At 49.4% G+C, this 23,794-nt stretch overlaps 1 protein-coding gene across 3 annotated transcripts in view; it reads right to left on the bottom strand.

The window, feature by feature from the left end:
• Positions 1 to 15,673: 15,673 nt before the first annotated feature.
• Positions 15,674 to 23,794, bottom strand: part of gcgra (glucagon receptor a) — a 33,979-nt gene continuing 25,858 nt past the window's right edge. The window contains exons 1-14 of one of the 3 annotated variants that reach the window (XM_049744755.2): positions 20,820 to 21,099; positions 20,243 to 20,365; positions 19,927 to 20,023; positions 19,717 to 19,824; positions 19,552 to 19,646; positions 19,333 to 19,427; positions 19,051 to 19,240; positions 18,760 to 18,922; positions 18,625 to 18,685; positions 17,744 to 17,813; positions 16,837 to 16,925; positions 16,625 to 16,769; positions 16,469 to 16,510; positions 15,674 to 16,400 (exon numbers count right to left, since the gene is read on the bottom strand). In XM_049744755.2, coding sequence (XP_049600712.1) covers positions 16,056 to 16,400; positions 16,469 to 16,510; positions 16,625 to 16,769; positions 16,837 to 16,925; positions 17,744 to 17,813; positions 18,625 to 18,685; positions 18,760 to 18,922; positions 19,051 to 19,240; positions 19,333 to 19,427; positions 19,552 to 19,646; positions 19,717 to 19,824; positions 19,927 to 20,023; positions 20,243 to 20,296 — 1,554 coding nt within the window. In that variant the 5' untranslated portion in view covers positions 20,297 to 20,365; positions 20,820 to 21,099 and the 3' untranslated portion in view covers positions 15,674 to 16,055. Of the gene's footprint in view, positions 16,401 to 16,468; positions 16,511 to 16,624; positions 16,770 to 16,836; positions 16,926 to 17,743; positions 17,814 to 18,624; positions 18,686 to 18,759; positions 18,923 to 19,050; positions 19,241 to 19,332; positions 19,428 to 19,551; positions 19,647 to 19,716; positions 19,825 to 19,926; positions 20,024 to 20,242; positions 20,366 to 20,819; positions 21,100 to 23,794 lie in introns of those variants that run through there. The other 2 variants (XM_049744754.1, XM_068653440.1) reach the window with 2 other exon arrangements.

Here is a 23,794-nt window from a genome sequence, read left to right as displayed (position 1 = left end):
GGGAGTACGGGAGGAGACCATCCCAAGGTCGGTTAGGAAACGAGAACAACAGCACGTCTATGAGACCGGCCTTCGAGGGAAAAACCCAACCGTCTGACCTCAGCGACACCTGGACCGGGGAGGAGATGGCCATCGACCAATCATCTCACAATATTTTGCATGCTTTAATATTCATATTGTGTTTCTTTAAAACTGGGCAACCCGGAAGAATGTGTCGTCTTTTGGTGGTCACAAAAACGCACGAGTTGTAGTGTGAGGGACCCGGGACCCAGGCCTGTATTAGTGCGCTTTGTCAGGAATAAATAATTGGTAAATTTGGTCTGATTGATCTACTGGTCTTCTCTTTGACAGAACGAACTCGCAAAATTGTTAGGTGCGCCAGTGTGTGGATTAGGACATAGCAATTTATGTGTTAAGTGTTGATCGCAATTTGGAGTCAGATCAATAACTAAAATACGTAACCTAACAATTTCTTGGTGACCGCGGACGTGATGTCAAGAGAAGGGTAATTGACAACTCGTGGTCTTTAGCCAAGACACCGGACAGTGTCAGGGACACTGTCTCCCGGTCGGCAAACCGTTTGGAATAAGCGCACAACGTTGAGCGGGTACGACGTCTCCTAAACCCTGAGCTCATCACTGATAAGGTAAGCAGAATACCTGTTACTATAAGTCGAAATGCTGCAAATTGAAAGAGGAAATTTAAGAGGAGACTGTCGTTCAGATCAAATAAGGTGTGCATGAAGTTAAGATACATACGGTGAATAAGTTTGGAACTTACGTGTGTAACGTGTACGGTAAAGTCAGGGACTTACGCGTACTAAGGATAGGTCAGGGACCTAGTGCTTCGTCGTGGCGGACAAGGGTGCGGTGACGATCGTATTCAAATAGCTGGGGTTAATAAAGAGATCCCCGAGGGGAAGTGAGGCCTCCTCAAAAAATATCCGGTGGTAACAGTTCCTCCTGTGAGAGATCAGACCGCTAAAACATCCAAAATTAACCAAATTGGGGGGAGAGAGTGTGTGTGCACGCAGAGGATCCTCATGAGTGGGTGTGTATATGAGTGTGTGTGAGTGATGTGTGTTCTATGGAAGAATGGTGTGTTTAAGTTAAGTTGGTTAGAGAAACTAAGATGAGCAAGGTGTGGCAGTAGAGAAAATAAGGTGTGTGACAGAAAGTTACTAGAACGGTGGCTTGATAGGATGAGAATAAGAGACAACAAATGTTGTGTAGAAGACATTGAAAGATGTCGAATGTGAACATGATGAAGGGCGCAACAGCAAAGTTGGCCTGCCCTTTGAGAGGTTGCGACTGATGAGCGTGCCTGCACTCGCGCGTAGTCGCGGGTCTGGGCTGTGCGCGTGGGCCTGTGCTATGCTCGTGCGGGCGGTGGGCCGGCATCATGATTGTTGCAGGAAATGGCCAGCCTGTAACCGGTCAACATTGATGCCGCGACCCCCTCGCACGGGGGGTGCTATAGCCCGGGCGGGGCAGGGACAGTGTGAGTTTCTCAGTGAATGTTTGAAGCAGTGAGATTGAGCGGTTGTGTGCGCGCTCGGTGTGCGCGTTTATGTGCACACCCTGTGTGGGTGCAGGCGTGTGAGGAGGAAGACGGCATGGATCAGAGAATGTTCAAGAAAGGGGGGCTAACTCGTAAATAATGAGGAGCTATTGGGAGTAATCTGTTTGTCCTTTCTTTAAGGTTAGGTTAGGTTAGCAACACGAGCGATTTAGAGGTTCAAAAGAAAGACAGTTAAAAGAAAAAAACATTTTTGATTTGGACAATGGCAGGCTAACAAGAGCATGAGAAAGAAGGGTAGAGAAAGCGGTGAAAATAGACAAGGAAAGAAATGAATACAAGGGCATTTATCCATCTTTGCATGATGTGACACACCCGAGTGCCCCGAAACTCGGAGTGAGCTATGTTGGACCGCCGCCGTACGGCGACCCCGGAGTAATGGCTCCGGTGGTGACGTTGGGTGGTAGGATGGTAGTGGATGTCGAGGGCGAAGGCGAAAGGGCGGATCAGAGTATTGTACAGTTGATTGAACAAGCAGTAAATAAAGAGAGGCGACGGGCCCGGGAGGGGGACACATCCCGCGTGGACACATCCCGCGTGGACACCTCCACCCCCGGTCCGAGCCCTCAACCGTCCAATGTGACAAAAGGAGAAAGCTGGCATAGACTTACTGCCGAGAATGAGGAGCTAAAAAAGAAAATTGATCAAGCCGATGAGCAGCGTAGACAGGAAGCGCAGATGTTAAAATGGGCAACAGAGAGAGAGAGAGAGAGAGAGAGAGAGAGAGAGAGAGAGAGAGAGAGACACGGAGAAAATATAATTTGCGGAGTGGTCAGGGACAGATGACACAGGCCGAGGTGCAGAAAAATGAATTGATGTGTCCGCTGGTGACCACATCGGGCGGTCAGCACTACGAGCCCATGGTGCTCCGTGATGTGACCACGATAATGGAAAATATGCCCCCACTTCACAGAGGAGGCAAGGTGTGGCTGAACAAATTTTTGGCTCTGATGAGTGGGCAGAGCTGTACACTCGGTGACATGCGCTAGATGTTGGCAGGAGCATGCTCCCTGGTGCAACTGCAGGCAACTGAGGAAGCAGCAGGCACAGCGAGACTGGGGAGGGAGGTGCCCTTGCCACAAGTAGCAGCGCCCCTGTTTGAAAACATTAAATTGACTTTCCCACAACCCACCGATCTGGCCCCCACTATGTTTCCTTATGATGTGAAAATGTCACCTGCACAACATTATGTAACATGTGTGGAGAGTTGGATTGAAACCACAGGTCGACATCCGGCTCTCACGCACGAGGCAGAGGTGCTCTTCCGAACGGCGCTGCTGGATGGACTTCCGCCAGATGTGAAGAAGCAGCTAATGTCAGATCCTGACATTCTGGTTTGTGCCGAAGAACGATTTAAACGTCATCTTTTGCATCACTGCAGAATGTTCACTGAGTCACAAGCTAAAGTTGAAAACGAGACAGACGCATTATCTAAACAGTTGTTGAAATTACAGTTGGCAAAAATGCATGGTGAAGCTAAACAGTCTAAATCACAGAAAAAGGAAATGCAAATGTCACAGGCTCTTCAGGTGGTGGGGCGCGGAAGGGGCCAGTTCCGGGGCGGATACAGAGGGAGTGCACCTGCTTACCCGGGGAGGGCAGCATACAAACCCCATTCGCCCAACGCATGTTTCATCTGCGGCGAAACCGACCACTGGGCAAAAGAATGCCCACAGTATCGACCGCGCGGAGCCACCCGCCCACAAACGCACGGAGGTCAGTACTACCAACATGATGATCTCTGGTGTGGACAATTTGAATAGGGCTGCCCAGGGAGCCAGGAAAGCAGTGGCCCGGCGGAGCCAATGCTTCATGTGACAGTGGAAAGAAAAACCTGTGAAGATGCTGGTGGACACAGGAGCAACTTATTCATCAATAAACACTGCCCTTCCTGTATCCTCACTGTCAAAGAAAACAACAACTTTAGTCGGCTTCTCGGGACAACCACGTACTCTGCCTTTTACCAAACCACTTGAAACTGTGATCACCCGGACAGGGTGTAGACTGTGGTACAAATACATCCATTCCACAGACACTCCGATCAATTTGATGGGAAGGGACTTGCTGTCAGCCGTTCAAGCCAGAATTCTGTGTGGGCCAGAGGGAGTGATTATTCAATTTCCAGATGACATCAGCATCCAGTGCTCACAGCAGCTACAACAACATGGTCAGTGGCTGATGGCGCCCCTACCGGCAGAAGCAGAAACTGCAACCATCTACTGGGCCAGGCTGGAGCCAGAGACCCCTGCTGGTGGCGGTGTGTTCTCGACCTACCTACTGTGGAAGCCTGGATCTGCTCACTGGCGCCATACCACCCACCTGTTGATCCTTTGCATTGCACTCTATTTTATGACCGAAAAAGTGATGATGTATATGGGGATTTGTTTGAAGAAATTGAAGGGCACATGTGGGATTTAACTTCATCGTGCATTTTGATTGGTAAAGAGGGAGTCGCAGCGGCAACTGAATTGACATATGAACAAATGCAGTGGTTCAAAATGACAGAGAAAGGGGTGCCACACATTTCGCTGGCTCTTGCCCCAGGACACGAGGCCAGACAATTGGGCTCAATGGTCAAGCAGTTGTTGCAACAGACTGATTGGCGGAAAACTCACATTCCTAATTTGTACTGGTCTGAGTCTCAGAATGCATACCAAATTAAACAACCCATGGCAGACACAGGATTGCTGGAGGAGATGATGGTGTCCCGCACACACGGTAGGGAGTTAACTGATCATGAGGACGCTGAAGTAATGCTGGCGGCCTTGCCCGACACACTGTGGTCCCAGGGTCCATTTGATGTCGGGTTTTGTCATTCGGTGGCCCCTATTGATCTCCAAATGGATGAGACGCAGCCTATCAAACGGCCTCAATATCGTTGGCCGAAAGAGGCGGACCAAGGCATGGAAGACACTCTGTGTGGCCTCTGGGACGCAGGGGTGTTGGAAGTGTCCGACGGCCAAATCGCACTCCTTGCTGTGGCGTTACCAAACTGGGTGGAGCTCGGGTCAAGGTGGACAGGAGCTTCATTGTGCACTGAGTTTGACAGAACTGAGGAGATTTGATAAAAATTGAATAATGCGTAGAGCTACAGAGAAAAGCATCATAGTCAGAGATTGAACAGATTTGGATAAAACAAATAGGCTAAAACGGTAAGAAACAAGAGCGAGATCTGATATTTTGGCTCGTCAGGCTTAAGAAGTAGAAGTCGAGTTAGATACATTTTAGAATAGGACATTTGGACTAAAGTGGATTCGGTCAAGAGGAACAGGGGCATTTTGGCATTTTAACAGGGATTGACAGCAAGGGAGATTGAGGATAGAAGATCTGGACAGCAATGACGTAAATTACATTAAAAACTGCCCATTCTAGGGAGAGGTGCTGGATGGTGTGACAGGCAGGATTTTTAGGAAGAGAAAAAGGGGCGAGTTAGACTCGCCAAGAGGGGCAATAAAGAGAAGCAGACTGAGAAACATATTTGAGCTAGACAACAGGAAAAAGGGGGAGAGCCAAATGATGATGTAAAAATCCAGAGGGAATAGTCGGACCCATCTTTATTGAATTTAATTAGGATAATTAATAGAGATCGAGTTTGTAGGAGCAATCTGAGGTTATGGAGGCTCCCCTGACACGCGGGTCCCACAGTCGTCTCCCCCCAGATAGACATATATGACAATTTGCGATGAATCTGATGGGCGAGTTTATGGAAAATTGAATTGGAGATTTTACAATAGGTCATGTTGACAAGTATGTCCAAATGTGAAGAGTTACTATTAGGAGTCAATGTTTGCCTGCACACTAACATACTAACTTTGCTTAGTGTGGGAGGAGAGCTGAGTGATAGAGACGGATGTGTGTGTCTGCGAGTGTGTGGATGGGTGTGTGCGCATGTGATCATCTATGACTGTGTGTGCGCAGTATGATTGGCCAGAGAGGTCTGAAGTTGGGGTGATGTGTTTGCAATTGAGGATAAAATTCCTCTCACCTGAAGGGGTGGTACAGACTGGAGGGTCTGGAACTGGTAAGTGATGAGTTCTGACCGGAACCATGGCTCAATGATCAATCAGGGGCACCATCGACAACAAAACAGTGTGATGGAGAAGGCCCATTTCAGTGATATGGTCAGACAAGACAGAACTAGTATCGAACAGCAAGACTTTGGACGATTTGACGTGTGACGACTTTGAGCTCACCCGACGGGGTGACGGACTAGGTGGACAGTGACCAATTGTTTGACGCTTGAACGTGTTTGCGACAATAGCACGCTCTGCTTTGTTTTTCTGGGTGACTTGATTTTTTTTGCAGCATCAGCCACCAGCCAAGGAGCGGATTGCGCGTTGCTTGGGTAACTTGTTTTCATTCTTGCAGGTTGTCGATTGCATTCGTGGAAAGTTTGTGTTGGATTTACAAGAATATGTTAACCCTGGCCCTTTTGGTTTTTATGATGAACTTGTTGATGACGTGGTTTTCAGGACATGATCCGCGGGCGCCAGGATTCATTTTATGACTGTTTTGATTTTGATACTTGATGTCTGTTTTTGTGTGTACAAATGTCCGCTGTCAGCCGGGCTATAAGCTCACTGACAGCAGTGCGATGATTTTTGTTTGTGTTGCTGAGTGTGTGTGGTGGACAGTCAAGTTTCAAGGACTTGGGGTGATGGTCCCGGGGCCCAGATGGTAACTAGAGGTTCCGCAGGCCTGGCTACAATGAGTGTGGTGATGAGAGGGGACGCTTTGCAGGTTCCTTTTGATACGTAATGACACATTGGGTGAATGTGTCAAAGGGGGAGAGTGGTAAAATAGAAATGGGTGAGTAGGTTTCAATTTGTAATTGTGATATACAAAGTTTTTTTTCCAAATTCACTTGCTTTCAAGCTTTAACAGGACATGCCAGAATTCACCCAGCAATGATGGAAGGAGCAGAGGAAGACCAGTGACATCTGGTTGTGGTGTGGAGATGACAAATTATAGGATCGCTTGCCGAAGAATGCATCAGGTATCTGTGCCCTCGTGTCGTTGATAATGCCTGTGGTGGTTGTCCCCATTGAAATACAGAATCTCAATTGGAACCTGGAGTCCCCACTGGCGGGGCTCCTGAAGCGAGCCAAAAGAGACATTTTGCCCCCGTGGTTGAGCGACGACGATCCAACATATATTGACACTATAGGAGTGCCCCGGGGTGTGCCAGATAAGTATAAACTCGTTAATCAAGTGTCCTCGGGATTCGAAAGTATCTTCCTATGGATCACCCCCAATAAAAATGTAGACCGTATTAATTACGTTCATTACAATGTCCAACGGCTGGGTAATTATACAGCTGAATCATTCGCCGCAGTTCATGAACAATTGGCTGCAACGTCGTTAATGGCGTTCCAAAATAGAATTGCGTTGGACATGCTATTAGCTAAGGAACATGGTGTGTGTGGAATGTTTGGTGATGCATGTTGTACTTTCATCCCAAACAACACGGCACCAGGAGGCCGACTGACCAGGGCGTTGGAAGGACTGAGGACACTGAACAAAAAGATGAAAGATCGTTCAGGCGTACACACCGATATTTGGTCTGATTGGATGAAAACGTTCGGAAGCTGGAAAGGCCTCATCATGTCTGTGCTTGTTGCTGTAGCTATTTTTATTACAATTATGATTTTATGCGATTGTTGTTGTATTCCATGTATTAGGTCACTCACTGTCCGGTTGATCGAGAAAACCGTTGGCCCGTTGCCACCGATGGGCCAATATGCCCTGGTGACTCAACATGAGCAGCGGGGGGAAGGAAGGATCGACAGCGCGCTGGTAGCTGTTTGCTAGGGTAACGGGTGATGACCTCATAAATGAGGTCATGAGAGGGAATAAAGGGAAATGTGCTTTTGGGAGTTTGCAAACATATTTTTTAAGTTTGTGTTAAACTTATAATCATATTAATATAATATCTAGTATTAGAGTGCACGTGTGGATTGGTGGGGGGCGAGGAATGTGCAGACAAACTGCATGAACTTGTTTTCTTCGAAGTGTTGTGGAATAGGCCCGGATAGGGAGTACGGGAGGAGACCATCCCAAGGTCGGTTAGGAAACGAGAACAACAGCACGTCTATGAGACCGGCCTTCGAGGGAAAAACCCAACCGTCTGACCTCAGCGACACCTGGACCGGGGAGGAGATGGCCATCGACCAATCATCTCACAATATTTTGCATGCTTTAATATTCATATCGTGTTTCTTTAAAACTGGGCAACCCGGAAGAATGTGTCGTCTTTTGGTGGTCACAAAAACGCACGAGTTTTAGTGTGAGGGACCCGGGACCCAGGCCTGTATTAGTGCGCTTTGTCAGGAATAAATAATTGGTAAATTTGGTCTGATTGATCTACTGGTCTTCTCTTTGACAGAACGAACTCGCAAAATTGTTAGGTGCGCCAGTGTGTGGATTAGGACATAGCAATTTATGTGTTAAGTGTTGATCGCAATTTGGAGTCAGATCAATAACTAGAATCCGTAACCTAACATTACATGGCAGCGGCACATATGCACACAACACATGCAAACTGGGATGCATACACGCGCGGACACACACAGTTTTTAACGGCACCGTGTGTGTGTGTGTGAGGGGGCTGAATAAATCCTTAACTTTTCTGCATTTGGCCGCGTCCTCCTCCAGCGCCTTTCTTTTTTGTCCCTCTCCGTACCGCCTTTCCTCTTCTTTTTACCACGTTCGAAGTCCATTATCCTCACTTGCACCGCTCGCTAGCTACACACACCACGGCAGCCGGCACCTGAAATACGTGACACACTCCTTCCTCCACGCGTGCTCTGTGTGGTTGATACGGGCTGTGAGGGCGGGTGTTAATTGATATAAACCAATCATCTTTCCCTCCTCACGTGCTCCTGGACTGAGTGGCCTGGCCTGTCTCACTGATAGGCGCGCCGCCGCACCGGCAGACTTAAAACACAAAACAAAACAAAAACCAAAAACAAAACAAACAAACAAACAAAAAAAAAAAAAAAATAGAGAGACGCAGGCCAGCATGCTGGCGCTTCGGGAATTCTCCCAGTTCTCCCTATGGTCAGTCCGGGGGTGCCTAGCGAGTAGCTCATGAAAGAAAATCTTGTGGGTCACGCACGTTGTGACGCCTCGCTTGGCTCCCTAGCGTAACCGCCATATTCTGCTCCGTAATACCCCGAGCGCCGCCTGTGGTATGTGACTTTACGTCACAGTACACGAGTATGGCGTGACTGCTGTAGAAACAGTTTGTTGGTCGGAAAAACGTAAAGTGTGTGTGTGATGGAAAATAAACGACAGTGAGCACGAAGCCCTTGTCCGCGTGTTTCTGAACATAACATTGGCGACGAGGATGGAGCTTTCTTTATCACATCTTCCACCATTTCTTGCTTTTTCCGGAGAGCCACCAGTCCCGTGGTCCCACTGGCATGAGTCTTTTCAGACTTTTATTGCGGCCGTCGGGCGACACGACGCTAGCGATGCGAGGCTAAGGGCGATGCTAATTCACTGCCTGGGCACCGAGAGACAACGGATTTTCCGGTCTCTCGGGCCAGTGCCGAAGTATGCCGACTGTGTTGCCTTGCTCTCCGCACATTTCGCGGCCCCACAGAGTGCCATGGTACGGCGGATCGTCTTCCATCAGTGCCGGTAGCGGCCCGGTGAGTCGGTCCACCATTACGTCACCGATCTCCGTGGTTTGGCCAGCCTGTGTAAATTCGGCGTCTTAGAAGAGGAGATGATTCGGGATCAGCTGGCGGAGCATACGATCGACACGAGGCTGCGTGAGAAGCTGTTCATGTCACCGGACGACACAACGCTAACTCTAAGGCGGTGGACATGGCCTTCCAGCTCGAGTCGGCTGCCATGCTCGCGTCCCGGCTCGCAGCTCTGGACCAGAGCCCCTCCTACCCCACTCCGCAAGCTCAGACGGTGGCTTTAACGGCCCCGCTCTCCGAGGCTACCTCCGACGAGCTCGAGGTTAACGTCGCCGGGCGACGGGGCGCCACACCACGTTAGCACTGTGGGAATTGCAGCTCTTCGTCACACCCTACGCGCGCCTGCCTGTCCGGCCGTGGGACAGAGGTGCCAGCGATGTGGTAGGTTAAACTACTTTTCCAGAGTGTGCCGCGCTGCACCCACTCCTGCCAGCCCCAGGTCTTGATCATCCGCTGCCTCTAGCCACACACACCATCCACTCTGTGGAGTCCAGTGCAAAGCCGTTCAAGTGGTGCACAATAGAGCTGGATGGTGTGTGCCTGCCACTGCTGCTGGACACTGCGGCCTCCAGGTCTCTTTTGAACATGTCCACGGTCCGTCGGCTCTTTCCTCGACTGACGATTGAGCCATGCGCAGAGAACCTGTACGGCTATGGGCAGGTTAAGAATGGCATGGTTGGTACTGCCACCTTTGCGGTGCGCTACAGCTCCAGGACTCTCCCTGCGTTCACCTTTCAGGTATCTCGCCATGAGACCAACCTCCTCGGGTTCGACCTATTTTGTGCCCTAGGCTTTTCCATCACGGACAACTTGGGTGACACCATACTGACAGTGACCGCGCCCTGGTTGCAACGCTGGCCTTCACTGTTTGCTGGGCTGGGCTGCTTCACTGTCTTTAACCACCAGCCGCTTCTGGATCCTGCTGTGACTCTAGTCATCCAGACTCTACACCACCTGCCCCTCGCCCTGCGTGACGGGATCACGGCCGAGTTGCAAAAACTCTTGGACGCAGGCATCATTGAGCGGGTGGATGCATCACCATGAATCTCCAACCTGGTGGTGGCGCAGAAGAAGACAGGCGGCCTACGCCCCTGCATCGATCTCAGGCAGGTGAACAAGGCGGTGGTTCCGGATAAGTACCCACTGCCCACAACAGAGGAGCTCTCAGCCAAGTTTCACAGCTCAGCAATCTTCTCTAAGCTTGATCTCCACCAGGGCTACCTCCAGGTTCCCCTGCACCAAGAGAGCCAAACCTCACCGCTTTTGTCACTCACATGGGGGTCTTCAGGTACACGTGCATGCCTTTCGGACTTAACTCCGCCCCCAGCTGTTTCCAGAAGATCACGGCCACTATCTTCGCTGGCATCCCTGGCGTGGTCGTGTACCTGGATGACATAGTGGTTCATGGAGCATCGTCAGCCCTACACGACGACCGCCTCTCCAAGGTGCTGGATGTTCTCTCCCGCTACAACATCACGTTGAACACTGAGAAATGCACCTTTGCTGCGTCCACCATCTAGTTCGTGGGTTTCCGTCTGACTGCTGACGGCCTCAGCCCGCTGCACTTCAATGTTGATGCCATCCTGCGCCTGTCTGAGCCCACCTGCCCGGCACAACTGTCCTCATTCCTGGGGTGCGTTCTACCTGCGTTTCCTTCCCCGCTACTCTGAAATCACAGCACCGCTGCGTGCTCTCCTTAAACAGGATGCCTTGTGGTCATGGACTCCTGCCTGCTCTGCCACAGTCCGGTGACTGAAGGGCCAGCTCACCTCTCCTCCAGTGCTCGCCCATTTTGATCTGCGGAGTCCCACAATTGTGACCTGCGACGCGTCCAACACCGCGGTGGGTGCCGTCCTGTCCCAGCTCCACGGGGGGATTGAACGTTCTATGGCGTTTGCTTCAAGGTGCCTCACCCCGACTGAGCAGAAATACACAGTGGGAGAGAGAGAGGCACTGGCGTGCGTTTGGCCGTGCGAGAGGTGGCACATGTACCTCTATGGATGCCACTTCACACTCCGGACCGACCACCAGGCATTGACTGCCCCCCTGACAACAACTAGATCAGGACACAAACCACTACAGCTGTACCGATGGTCAGAGAGGTTGCAGGCGTACAACCAGATCCTCAAGATCGGTTTGAGAGCGGACCTGGCTGATGGCCTTTCATTCACAGCGGCCTTGGAGAACACTCTACTACACTACAGGGCGACAACACATGCCACGACCAATACCTCGCCAGCCTTCCTGATGCTGGGACGTGAACTCCAGCTTCCCCTGGATCGACTACGACCTCACAGGGAAGACACGCTGACAGCAAAGCCCTCTCCCAGAGACACGGTGGCAGGAAACCAGCAATGCATGAAGCGGTGCTACGACAGGGTGCGCAGGGTGAGACAGCCCGCACTTGAAGTGTCGGACTGGGTCCGCATCCGTCGGCCCAACCGGTCCCACAAGCTGCTCTCTTTCTGGTCCTCACCACAGCAGACAACTGCACAGTTGGGGACGGCTACCTTCCGTCTGGCTGATGGCTCCCGGTGGCATGCTAGCCGCCTTAGACGAGTCACACCTCCATTGGCCCAGGACCAAGCAGCTGCAGCTGACTCGCGGCACGCAGACTGGGATTGGGGCCTCGCAGCCCTGCAGACGGATAATCCAGTAGGACACCCACCAGAGGTTGAGGCACAGGATACCGGTCCGGAACTGGGGCCCCGCCCTGTCCAGGTTCGCCAAAGGCCCTCTTACCTGAACAACTATAGCCCGTCACGTGGCACAATAATCCACAGGGCTATGCGGGTAAACTGGTAGTCTACCCGGTTTACCTAGAAAGGTTAACTATGTTCCAGTCTGCTGCGTTATATTGCACTGTTATGTTATATTGCACTACCTGGTTGTCGTGGGTTGGCATTCTGCGAAGGGGGGTGGGTGGGGTGAATGTGGTATGTGACTTCGTCACAGTATACGAGTGTGGCGTGACTGCCGTAAAAACAGTTTGTCGGAAAAACGTAAACTGTGTGTGTGTGATGGAAAATAAACGACAGTGAGCACGGAGCCGTTGTCCGCGTGTTTCTGAAGATAACACCGCCCTCATGAACTTGACCGACTGCAGCTGTTATTTGCTTTCATTGTTTTTTTCCTTGGTCTCAAACCATCTCAATTTGCCCGCCAGGCGCGAAAGCAGTTAAAGGCGGGAAATTACAGCAATTGTTTCTCCATGCAAAATATGCTTCTGCTTGATCTATTTGTGTATGCCGTGTCTGCGTTTGTGGTCAACATGTTTTATTTTAAAGACATCGTTTTGGACTTCTTTTCACCGCCCGCGTAAACAGCCTCAATAAGCCGTCAGCTTCATGGCATTTTTTAACCAAAAGCTCGCAAATGAGCCCATCTGGCACATGTTCAAATGCTGGACTGGCATCGCTGCAAAAAAAAAAAATCCAGACTATAACGATGGTGTGGTGCTAGGCTCGCAGCTAGCGACTGTAAGCATGCTCATCAAACTTTCATGAACGTATGTAACTTTGAAGCCGATTGCTTGCTTGTCTTTGCTCGACAGTCGAAGCACCTTTTGCGCTCAAGTTCACACCTCTAACTCAACAAGCACGTATTGAAAAGTCGGCGTGCCCTCCGAGAACACCCTGAATGCCCAGAACCTTCAAAGCGTGAGTGCGCCGCCTCAAGTGCAAATTCAATCGTGTTGGCCATGAAAAGGCCACACGTGGCGTGTTCCATTGTGATGCCATCGATGAGCTAATGACCTCTTCAAAGTGTCTGCTGACATTATTAGCCTCCCACGCTTGTCGGCAGCAAAAGAATTGCGCTTGCAAAGTCAGACAGAATAAATGCCTTAAAGTGCCCGGAGGACTCGTGCGCGATGCACATCGTGTTAGCGTCTTTGCTTGTTCAAAGGCGCTTCCCACGAACGCACCTTATTCGAGAAGCTGCCTGGCCATATTGCCAGAACAACTTTCTTTTGTGTGGAAAGGGCTTGTATGAAACTTTTGAATGAGACATTCAAGCAAAATGTTCCCATTTCAAATGTGAAGCTCATTCATTCTCACAATAATATTCCCACTTTGAGCTTTTTGCATGTCTTGAGCTTGCTCTGGACATTTTCTTTCCCCAATTTTTACAAGCACATAAAGAAATGATTGACATTGTGACCTCCTTCTTACGTATTCTTTGATTAACATAACACGTCGACATATTGTCGTCCGCCCCAAGGGCTTCCGATGTTCTGCGTCACAATTTTGACAGCAAACCCTGGTTCATGAATTGAAACAATCCTCCAGAATGATGGATTTTCGTCTCCCTCGGCGAGAAGCTTGAACTTCTCAGGCCAGTGAGTTTGGTAATGTCGCCCCTTCCTGTGTAACCCTATTTATTCGCCATGTGTGTGCGCAGGCGTGCGCGGGCGTGCGCGGGCGTGCGTGCGCAGGCGTGGGTGACGGGCGAGGAGCCAGAGCTTGCGAAGGACCGTGTGTGTGTCTGTGTGCGCGCGTGTGCCTGCGCATCCTCGTCTTTATTTTCACATTCAGACAAAGAGATACCCACAGCCCCCAAAAAATAATTTGACACTGCGATTTATTCTTCTTCCACCATTTCGGACACAATATATACATACAAGCACGATCAACTGTTTACACCTGAGCATTCACAGCAAATAAACTGTACACGTTGAAGAGAAACATCTTGGAGAATACATTCACATCGTAGAACCACTTTGAAAAAAGGCCACCCAAGAAGAACAACATCCAGGTCAGGTCACAGCTTCTTTATCCGTCTGCTTTCCAAGGACACGTTTACCCACCCAAGTGACGGACGGCATCGACACGCTACGCCGATTTCTGCTTACTGACGTTTACGCATCTTCCAACATTCCAACAGCGGGCGGGCGTTGACCCAACGGCTTACCTTGTAATACTGAATCTGTCCACAAGAGCACACAGCAGCAAGCCATGCCAAAAGTGCCCCCCCCCCCCCCCCCCCCCCCCCCCCGACATGTGACTGTGGCACGTGATAAATTCATATGCAACACGACACAAGCAGAGCAGTTGGCACACAAACTTAAACGTACCAAAACTTTTATTTGCTCAGTCGGAAAACGGCCGTGAGGCCGTCCGTGTGTCTTGTCTCCGAGTAGCCTTTGCACGACGGGAGCCGGTCCTTGTGCACCGACCGCCCTCGGTCAAGGAAGGTCTGGGGGATGACACCAAACCAACCATTTCAGTGTGCACCAAAGAGTAGCAGAAAACTACGCCTGTGCACTCTGAGCCCACTCCCCAATTTCACGTCAAGCGCGTTTCCTGCCATTCGACGTTACAATGCTACATGTTAGCGTTGCGGTCTCGGCAGATTGAACATATCTGGCGTTGAACCAGGCATACTGGCAAATGGAATTTTCTGGTTGCGTTGCATCTACGGTTTAGCATTTCTAATTTTGACAGATATTTTGGAGGCATTTCTCTCATGTGAGGTTCTAGCACAGTGGTTCTTAACCTGGGTTCGATCGAACCTTAGGGGTTCGGTGAGTCGGTCTCAGGGGTTCGGCAGAGCCTCCAGTGCGGAGGGCCGAACACACCTGAATGTCGTATAAATTCGCGATAACTCATATCTAAACTGGTCTTGCAAAGGCAACAGCAGAAGTCACACTGATTTACTGGTATGTCATTTGTTGGGAGTTCATGCATTGTGTTGGTTTTATTCTTTGAACAAGGTGACGTTCATGCACGGCTCATTTGGTGCACCAGTAAAAAACATCTATGTCTTGAATTCGATTTTTTTTTTCCACCAAAGAGGGGTTCGGTGAATGCGCATATGAAACTGATGGGGTTCGGTACCTTCAACAAGGTTAAGAACCACTGTTCTAGCACAAGACAAGGGTGTCAGTGGATCCTCAAGAAAACCCCGTATTCCTCCTTGTGTCCTAATGACACATTATTGCAATGCTAGGTGGCTACATGTTCGTCATTTGAAGATGTTTTGAAAGATTTTCGATTCCAAGGCAGTTCAACATTTTCAGCATTAGACAGGGTGTCTGTGGATCCTTAAGAAATATGTTTCTGAATGATCCTTGCCATGTTAGCCCATTTGGTGGTTGCATCACACATTTGACATTGCAATGCTAGGTGTTTGTACGTGTTTGTACTCCTTGTTTGACACCCTTTTGGAGGGTTTTGCCTTCTTAGCCGTATCTTAAAAAAACATTGATTTTGAAAATGAACAGAGCATACGACATCGTGAAGGTTTTTTGGGGGGGATTTTACATTTGCGAGAGCGTTAAGGTATCTGTCATTTGGGTGTCTGAGGATCCTTAAAAAAAGTCCTCATCTGGATTTATGTTTTCCTCAATTATCCTTGAAACAGTTCAAAAGACCTTAAAGAAGCCTCGTGAATTATTTTATTAGTATATCTCAAGTAGATCTTGGTGTTAATTCCACAATATCAATAAATGATTGGGTGGGCATGGCCTGCCCCGTGTTCACATTACTAAAGGCGAGGTCTTCAACTTGATCACAGTGGCCTTAAATAAGACTTTGGCTCATACCCTGGTTGGATGATACAGGAAGTCAAACACTTGCAAGGGCGCATTTGAAGGAATTTTGAGTGAAGTCGGTCGTTTTGTGTGTTTTCACGTTTGCCTACTCCAAACAAAAGTGGTGGCTCCATTGACGAGTGGTCGTGTGAGGTTTCAGCGGTGTGGTCATGCTATTCTTTGTCGTGGCTGGGCGCGCCGTGCTCAGTGTGCTTGCGTCTGCCCGCTTTGCTTCAGTGGCCGCTCTTGGGCTGCTCGCTCTTATAATTGTCCACAAGGCCCACATCCTCCACTGGGATGAGCGCGGCCTGGTGCTGGCCTGCCGCCGCTTTGCCGTTGGCCACCAGGGCGTGCCACTCTTCGGGGTTGCAGACGGGCGTGGGCGGCTTGGCGCAAGCTTCGGTGAGCTGGGGTGGCCGCTGGGCCACATGGTTGAGCTGGGGTGGCCGCTGGGCCACATGGTTGAGCAGGATGGCCGTCTTGGTGTTGGCCGTGTTGCTGTACGTATGGCGGTATTCCTCCTCAATGTTTCGGCCCAGTTTCCAGCGCTTCCACTTCTTGGTGACCTCCGACTGAACCTGCGTACGTGCGCGTTAGCCAGGGTGCCAAAACGGGACGCGTCGAGGACGGAGCGGGGATAACTCACTTCTTTGTTGACAAAGCAGTACAAAATAGCCACCAGGAGGCCCTAGAGAGACAACACGGACATTCATCAATGAAATGTCAACTTGAGATCCATCCACATCTGGTCAGGATTTTGGCCTAACCATAACCCACTCCCCACTCTGAGGTGCTAGCGTACCTGGAATGAGGATAAGAAGAGGTCAATGACCAGCTTGGTGAGACGCAAACCGATGGCAGTCTCTGTGGCCTCGTCCGTGACGTAAATAAAAACCACCTGATGGATGCCCAGCAGAGGGATGAGGGTGAGCGTCGACTTGGCCAACCTGCGATGGAGGAGCACCACACGGTCACGTGCAAGCTTTTCCAAAGTGCCTTCCAATTGGTGCTCACCTGAACTTGTAGTCGCTGTATCTCATTTGATGCGCTCTCAGTTTGGACACCAGGATTTGGATGATGTGAATGAAGATCAGGAAGTTGATCTGCGCGAGATACCCACAGTGCGCGAGGAACACTTTATGCTGCATGTTTCTTTCTGCAAATGTCCCTGCTGCACTGTCACAAAGTCAAGCGTCATTTGCGCACGCGCTCTAATTTCTTGCGATGTGACCTGTTTACTGCGTAGAGTAACTTGTTAGCTCCACACATACCGCGGCTTCGACCGTTTCTGTGCAGTGCTGCCTATGGAGTCATTGATCAAACAAACATAAGGCATCGGTCTCCGGTAACGCACGACGGGATTGGGATCAAGGGGGAAGCACTGAAATGGGAGCTGGGCCGGTGGTCGCCGCGTCAACGCAAACACAGGGATTCCTGTGCGGTATAGCCCACTTAACGACACGATTAATGCGTGGAAAAATAGCGAGACGTGTGTGCGCACGTGTGCGTGTCTCTGACGGACCTGACATGAGAGTCGTGACAAATGGCACTTACATAAACGCTCGCAGATGACCTTTGAGGAAAAATTCTGAGCTAAGGTGTGGTCGGAGTCTGTTTTTTCTCCCGAGGGCAAACTTGAAGGAATCGTCGTCGGGATTTTCCACTACAACTCTTTGAAAAAAATCAAAATTTTTGGACACTCTGTATTTATGGCACGTTGTTGATTGTCGAAGGGGAGCACTGAAGATACGCAAAATGTGATTGATCAGTTTGGACAAATGGTTTCCTTGTTGCTATGGCACACTTTTCATTGCAATGCGCAAATTCTTTGTTTCCAATTTGTCGTCTTCCAAGCACTGGTGGAAATGCAAGATGTGTTTCATGGCTGCGCTTGACTTTGGAGGTTGCGCACGAGAATTACCACAACCGCCAGCAGTATGGGCGAACGGATGATCCACCAGTAGTTCATGTTGATATTCTGGCCCCAGCACCTGGAAAAGAGCCACAGCATGATCAGCGCTCATGCGGCGCTTGTTCGCTCGCCTAAATGTTGCGTGAGCTCTGAATGAGGTGCCTGCCATGCCTCCCAAAGCGCTTTCACATAATTGCCATATTTGGCTGCTCGTGACAGAGCGTGTAGAGCGCTCTAATGAGGCGTTAAATTTATCGTCAACATTGACTTTGTTTGGGAGCAAGGCAATCTGCCCGCCTGCCATCCTGTTAGTGCTTTGCTTGTTATTCCCCATCATCTGAGCTAAACTTACGACTGCGGCACTCTTTCCATTCAAGTTGAAATGATTGATTTTACAGATTTAGTTGAGCTTCTCAAAGATAGCCCACTGAGTGGCCGAAACCTTGCTAAGTTTGATTTGACTTTAGTTTATCGTAGTTTTGACAGAGGGATTCATTGTTTGATTGAAACCTCTTTGTTTGGCTTAGTTGAAGTTAGCTTTGCATAGTCAACTCATCTTTGTGCCATTAAAATGAGCCGAATCTGTTTTTGTTTGATTCCTTTATCTTGGTCTTGTTGGGATTGTCTTTAGTTGGGGTCGTTTTGAATGCTTAGCTGCAAAGATCATAATTGAGTTGAGTTTTGAGCTTTTGAGTTCTCTGCTCTTAAATCCAATTTAATTTATCTGAACGAGGTGAGGATAAGGCAATTCTGAAAATGGATGGATGGATGGATGAAGCTTTACCTTGGCTTGTTTGACTTTGCTTGACTTTTCTTTTCCTTTCTAGGAATCTATTGTAGTGTCGCTTCAACAGACCACAAAGCACAAACGACAATGCGCTGAAACTTACTCGTGATTCTCATAGAGGTACTTAGCAATCACCCAGGGAACGAGGAATAACAACGGTGTACCTGAAAAGAAATGATTGCGACATGATTTTGAGCACGATTACGCGTCAGACTTCTCCGGTTTGGGTTCAGCTTACCCCAGCCAATGCACAGGTATATCTGGAAGTAATTCCTCTCTGTAAAGACAGCAATGACCAGCAGGTTGTGGAGGTAGATGCCTTCCACCAGGAGCCAGTAACTGTTGGCCAAGATGCTGTACTGCATCATGACGGCAGCCACGCGACAACTGACCGTTATCTGCTGGGCGAGAGTCAGAGTGCAGTGGCGTTAAATCGCCAGCAATTGTCACAGCAGAGACAACTGCACACCGGAGCTTGGCACGCCCTTGGTGATTTCAGAGGCCGCTCGTGAAGATTGTTGGGACTGACCTCATTGTTGAGCAGCAGGTCTGCGAGTGATGCCGAGGCCCGGGAGAAGCCCTGCTCCTGCTCCTGGCTCAGGTCCTGCGACGTGATGTTGGCCTCCATCAGCGCGTCTTTGATGAGGATGGACACGGCTCTCAGAATGAAGGATGCAAACAGGTTCATGTGGATGTTATTCCTCATGCAGTGTAGCTTCCTGTCGGGTCACATCGATGGACTTGTTCTACTTTACATCCGTCCATCTGTCATTCGTTTTCGCTCACCCTAATCAGGGTGGCTGAACATTACCTGAAGAAGATGAGAATGCTCAAAGCCAAAACCAGAGCCACCAGTGAGAGCGAGTAGCCCACGGTGTACATAATCTGGATCTGCCCGTAGTACTGCTGCAAATAGCGACACAATCATGTCAGTTTTTGTCATTCTTTTCATTTGTTTTGGTCTGACACTGACCGAAGTAGAAGGATTCAAAATGAGCGCTGGCGGCCATGCCGCCAAGCTTGCACTTACCTGAGTGGGCCCGTTGGAGTCGCACTCGCTGGTGTTCTTCGTCGTTAGCCAGCGGCCGTTAGCGCCACACTCCTGGTACACCGAACCGTGCTGAACTGCGATCCCAAAGCATACACTTAGTTCAAAGTACTCCGGCTGGTTTCGCCACATTGCCGTCGCTCGTACCTTTGTGGTACCAGGGCAGATACCACGGGCACGATACGCCCACCGTCGTGTTGGGCACTCCGTCGGGCCAGCAGGCGTACTTGTCAAAGGTTCTGTTGCACACTGGCACTACAGGCGAGAATAACAAAGATGCGAGATAGCCCAGATGGCCGTGGCTGTCGGCACACATAGCTGACAGTACGATGGCGATATTTTCTTGTGATTGCTCACCGGTGCTCGGCGGGGCTTGGCTGTTGTTGTGCTCACACTCGTCCATGTACAACTTCCAGCTCTCGTGCAGCTTATCCATGATGACGGGGGGAGACATCTATATGGCGGGAGGAGGGGGGTCAAGTGATGAGCACATATGCCATACCGTTGAGAGAGCCTTTGCGCTTTTATAGTCACCAAAATGAAATTCTATTAGCGACCACAAAAGCAAGAAAGCCTTCTCGCTGTGATGCAGCTTAGTTGCACGCAAAAAGGTTAACATGGTTGAAATCAACAGCTGGCAATCTCGGCTATGACTCCGGGTCCGTTGACCCACCTGGACGCTGCTGGGGACCAGGAGTATTGTGGAAAGCAGGAAGAGCCGCGACATGCCGTTTTCAAAGGGGGTGGCAAATTCACCTCATTGGAGGAGGGGGCTTATCTAGGCCGGCCGCACAACCTGGACACACACACAGCATACATTGCCAGTGTCACGTAAGTGGAAGGAGGAAGCGTGCTACAGCCACATTGAAGGAAGCTTCGCCGGCTGCTCAGCTGCTCTCTACTCAACAGGCCATTGTCAGCCGGAGCCGTCCCATTTCCATCCCGGCAAGAGTGTGAAGCGGTAGAACGGACCAAATCTGAAACGCTTCTGCAAAAAAACACCTTGAACGTGGAAACATTTTTGGCCAAAACGTTTCAAATTTCATTTGGTTCTGGTCTTTGAGGGCGGACAGATGCGTGTAGTCGAGACCTATCCCCCGCCAACAATTCTCAGCTGTGGTTTGTTTGAACATTCTAAACAAAGGCTTGAAAATGTGCGACGGTATGGTAGCGAGACCTCAGATAGCATCTGTCCGCTTCCCTAATGGCCCGTACGGAGGAACGAGCCGTCGGAAGCATTGGCTGATTACCTCTGGCGCCGAAGGGCATCGGATCAACTCCAGTTGCCACGTTGTCATCATGTATGTGCAGAATGAAGTTTAGAGGGGATGAGTTTTGCTTTTTCTTTGGCTTTTCTCGTGATCCTCGTCTTGACGGAGGAGCAGCCTCATCAAAAGAAGAATAATGTGACACAAGAAGAATGGCACTTGTGTCTCAAAACATCCTTCCCCGGCCGAGTTGTGTGAGTGCCAACGGGCCTAATGAGTATGGATTTTTTCCTTTCATATTCGATCAAGAAAGACAAAGCCCCGATGAATAATGCGGGACGTCGTCACCGTCCGTGCAGCATACTATATGACACGATGGCTCAGATATGAGCACAGGGAGTGGGGCAGCCGTTGGCTGCCACTAGAGTCCGGTAAGCAGGATGATTAGGGTGTGTTGCAACATGTCCTTGTGATACTGTGTCACGTTGGTGCGGTTTCCATTTGTCACTAACAAGCAAACGACATCCACGACTGGATGAATTTATGCTGCTTCCCCTCCAAGACACGCAGTCACTCCAAAAGATCACTCTTGGCTTATTCAAACGAAACAATCAGATATATTAACTTCCATTTCCCCCTCGAAGTCATGCCCATGTCATTTGGATGAAAGTTCAAATTTGACCAGATCTGATGCTAAATTCAACTGTTTTTTGATATCTGCTTCAATGGTATTTGCATGACCCACTTTCCACTGTCTTGAAATCTCGTGAAATCTTGCCGGCAGGTTGCTCGCGGAGGTGGGCAAACTTTGGTGCTCAAGCATCACGTTATTTTTGAAAACCAATCGCGGCCCGCCTGGTGTGGTTTGCACCTGGTGTACTTTGCAAGTGGTGGCGACATGCGCGTGTTGGCGCTTTGGCAGATTTAAACTTTTGCTGCATTGTGGAATCAAAACCACCCAGCAAATTTATCCGGCAGAAAATATGGGCACACGTTTTGAGGATAAACTCTGAGCAATTTGGCGGCGAGAGTGCTATCTTGGTTTTACAGTTCATCTTTTTCCAGAAGACATCGAGTGTTTGCACGTGGCTGTGATGCTTTTGGCGTTTCGGGCTGCTGCTTTGGTTCGTTTGTTTTTGCAAACTTTCAATGTTGCTGCCGACTGAATGTTTTGAATGGTCGACGTAGCGTTTGTGGAGCGAATCAACTTTTGTCATTAAGTTTTTGGCCTCGTTCTATTCAGCTGCTTGCTGTGTGTGTGTGTGTGTGTGTGTGTGTGTGTGTGTGTGTGTTTCAGCACTGCAGATGTGCTTCAGCTGAAAATGATTTCCCACTTTTTGGCTCAAACAAACTTTTGTGAGCCACCTATTCATTTTCACATTGTTTCATTTACCTTGGACTTTTTCAAGTGAGGGACACTCAACTAAAGCGATGTGGTTTGAATTCAATTGTTTGCAAAGAAGCTCTTTGTTTGTGTGAGTAAAACATACGCTCTTTGTGTGAGTAAAACATACGCGACACTCACTCACCTTGAGTGAACGCGGGAAATGTTGCTGAGCACGAGAATACAAGACATTGTATTATGTATTGTATGCATGTATTATCGGACAATTTGCATTGGCACTTGTTAATGACACAACACTGAACACGTGTAGGGGGATCAAGTCAAGCCCATTCACCATGATAACTATAAAAAAACAAGTTGAAATAGTCTATGAATGGCAAAGCTTTGTTTTCCATCAGATGTTCATGAAATGAATGGCCACTAAAGCGAACATGCAAAACCATTTTTGTCAAGTGAACGTGCAAAGGCACAGAGCCCCCTCCAAAGCCGTTTTTTTCCACAAATAAAAAAACAACCCACCATAGTACACGTGGACTTTGGAGTTTAAAATGCCCCCCCCCCCCCCCACGACTAAAATAAATGTCACTTAAGATATGTCCTGGTAAATTCATAGCAAGAGCAGCAGAGAATTGAATGAGAGACAAACACTTGTGCTGTCACATTGAGGCGATACAGGGTGCGTGTTGGTGATCAATGGCTTCCCCGTCGTCATATGTAACAACCACGTAAGCTCGGCTGCCGCTCGGCCACTGCCGTCATGGCCTAATTTGGTCGCTCCGCTGGCCGGTGCTCTCGCTTGTTGGAACGGGACTTTGACTCTTGGCTGTCCGACGGACAGCGTGCGTCTGCTCTGCCGTGTTTGCAAAATATGTCACAGGCAATATTTAGTCGGTGGGCCGCTATCTTTCTACCGGGTCTTTGGCTTCATGTCGATTTGACAACGTTTTCATGAACACGAGTAACTTGTATGCAAGAAGAAGCTCTCAGTTTCCAAAAGGTCAGCAAAGCCCCGCTGTAGTGGATCGCATTTTGCCCAAACAATGCGCTTTGGCCAAAAACGCTCGCTGTGGCTGGCAGTTCTGGCCATTATATTTTGAGTAATTTGACCTCCTCGAATCTTTGGTCTTCCTTGCATAATAAAGAAATAAAGAAAGAATAAGAACAAAGAACTTGACTGATCATGAGACAAAGCCAAATCTTTAGTGGCGGGCATTAACAACAACCGCTTTGAGGCAAATTGCTCCCATTTCCTGTTTGGCAAAGAAAAGGACATGAACGGCGCTTAACCCGCCATCTCAAGTCCAAAAGCATTAATTCTCTGCGAGGATGCACGCGTACACTCGGCCATGACCTTGTTGTCGTTTTCTCGCTGCCGTCGCCTCCTCCTCCGCTGCTGGGCGCATTATTGATTTGTTTTTGTTAAGTCTCTATCGGGGTCACATCTGGCGAATGTGGGTGTTGGACATGATGCGGCCATGTGCTGCCAGCCAGCATGTGAACGAGCTCAAAGTGGGCGGCGGCTGCTGGGTCAAGGCAAGAGGTCGCAGCCGCGCAGCCGTTTAGCATCCGACGTACTTTCAAACACACGTTGTTGGCCTTCCTTTGCTTAACCTTATTTGCTTAGAAAAAAATTTAAATTGAAATGGGACTGTCACCGTGGCAAAACGGTTCA

Source organism: Syngnathus scovelli, chromosome 16, assembly GCF_024217435.2.
Source record: "Syngnathus scovelli strain Florida chromosome 16, RoL_Ssco_1.2, whole genome shotgun sequence".
Lineage (NCBI taxonomy): Eukaryota > Metazoa > Chordata > Actinopteri > Syngnathiformes > Syngnathidae > Syngnathus > Syngnathus scovelli.
The sequence above is the reverse complement of the archived record's forward strand: the minus strand, read 5'-3'. Positions and strand labels throughout refer to the sequence as shown.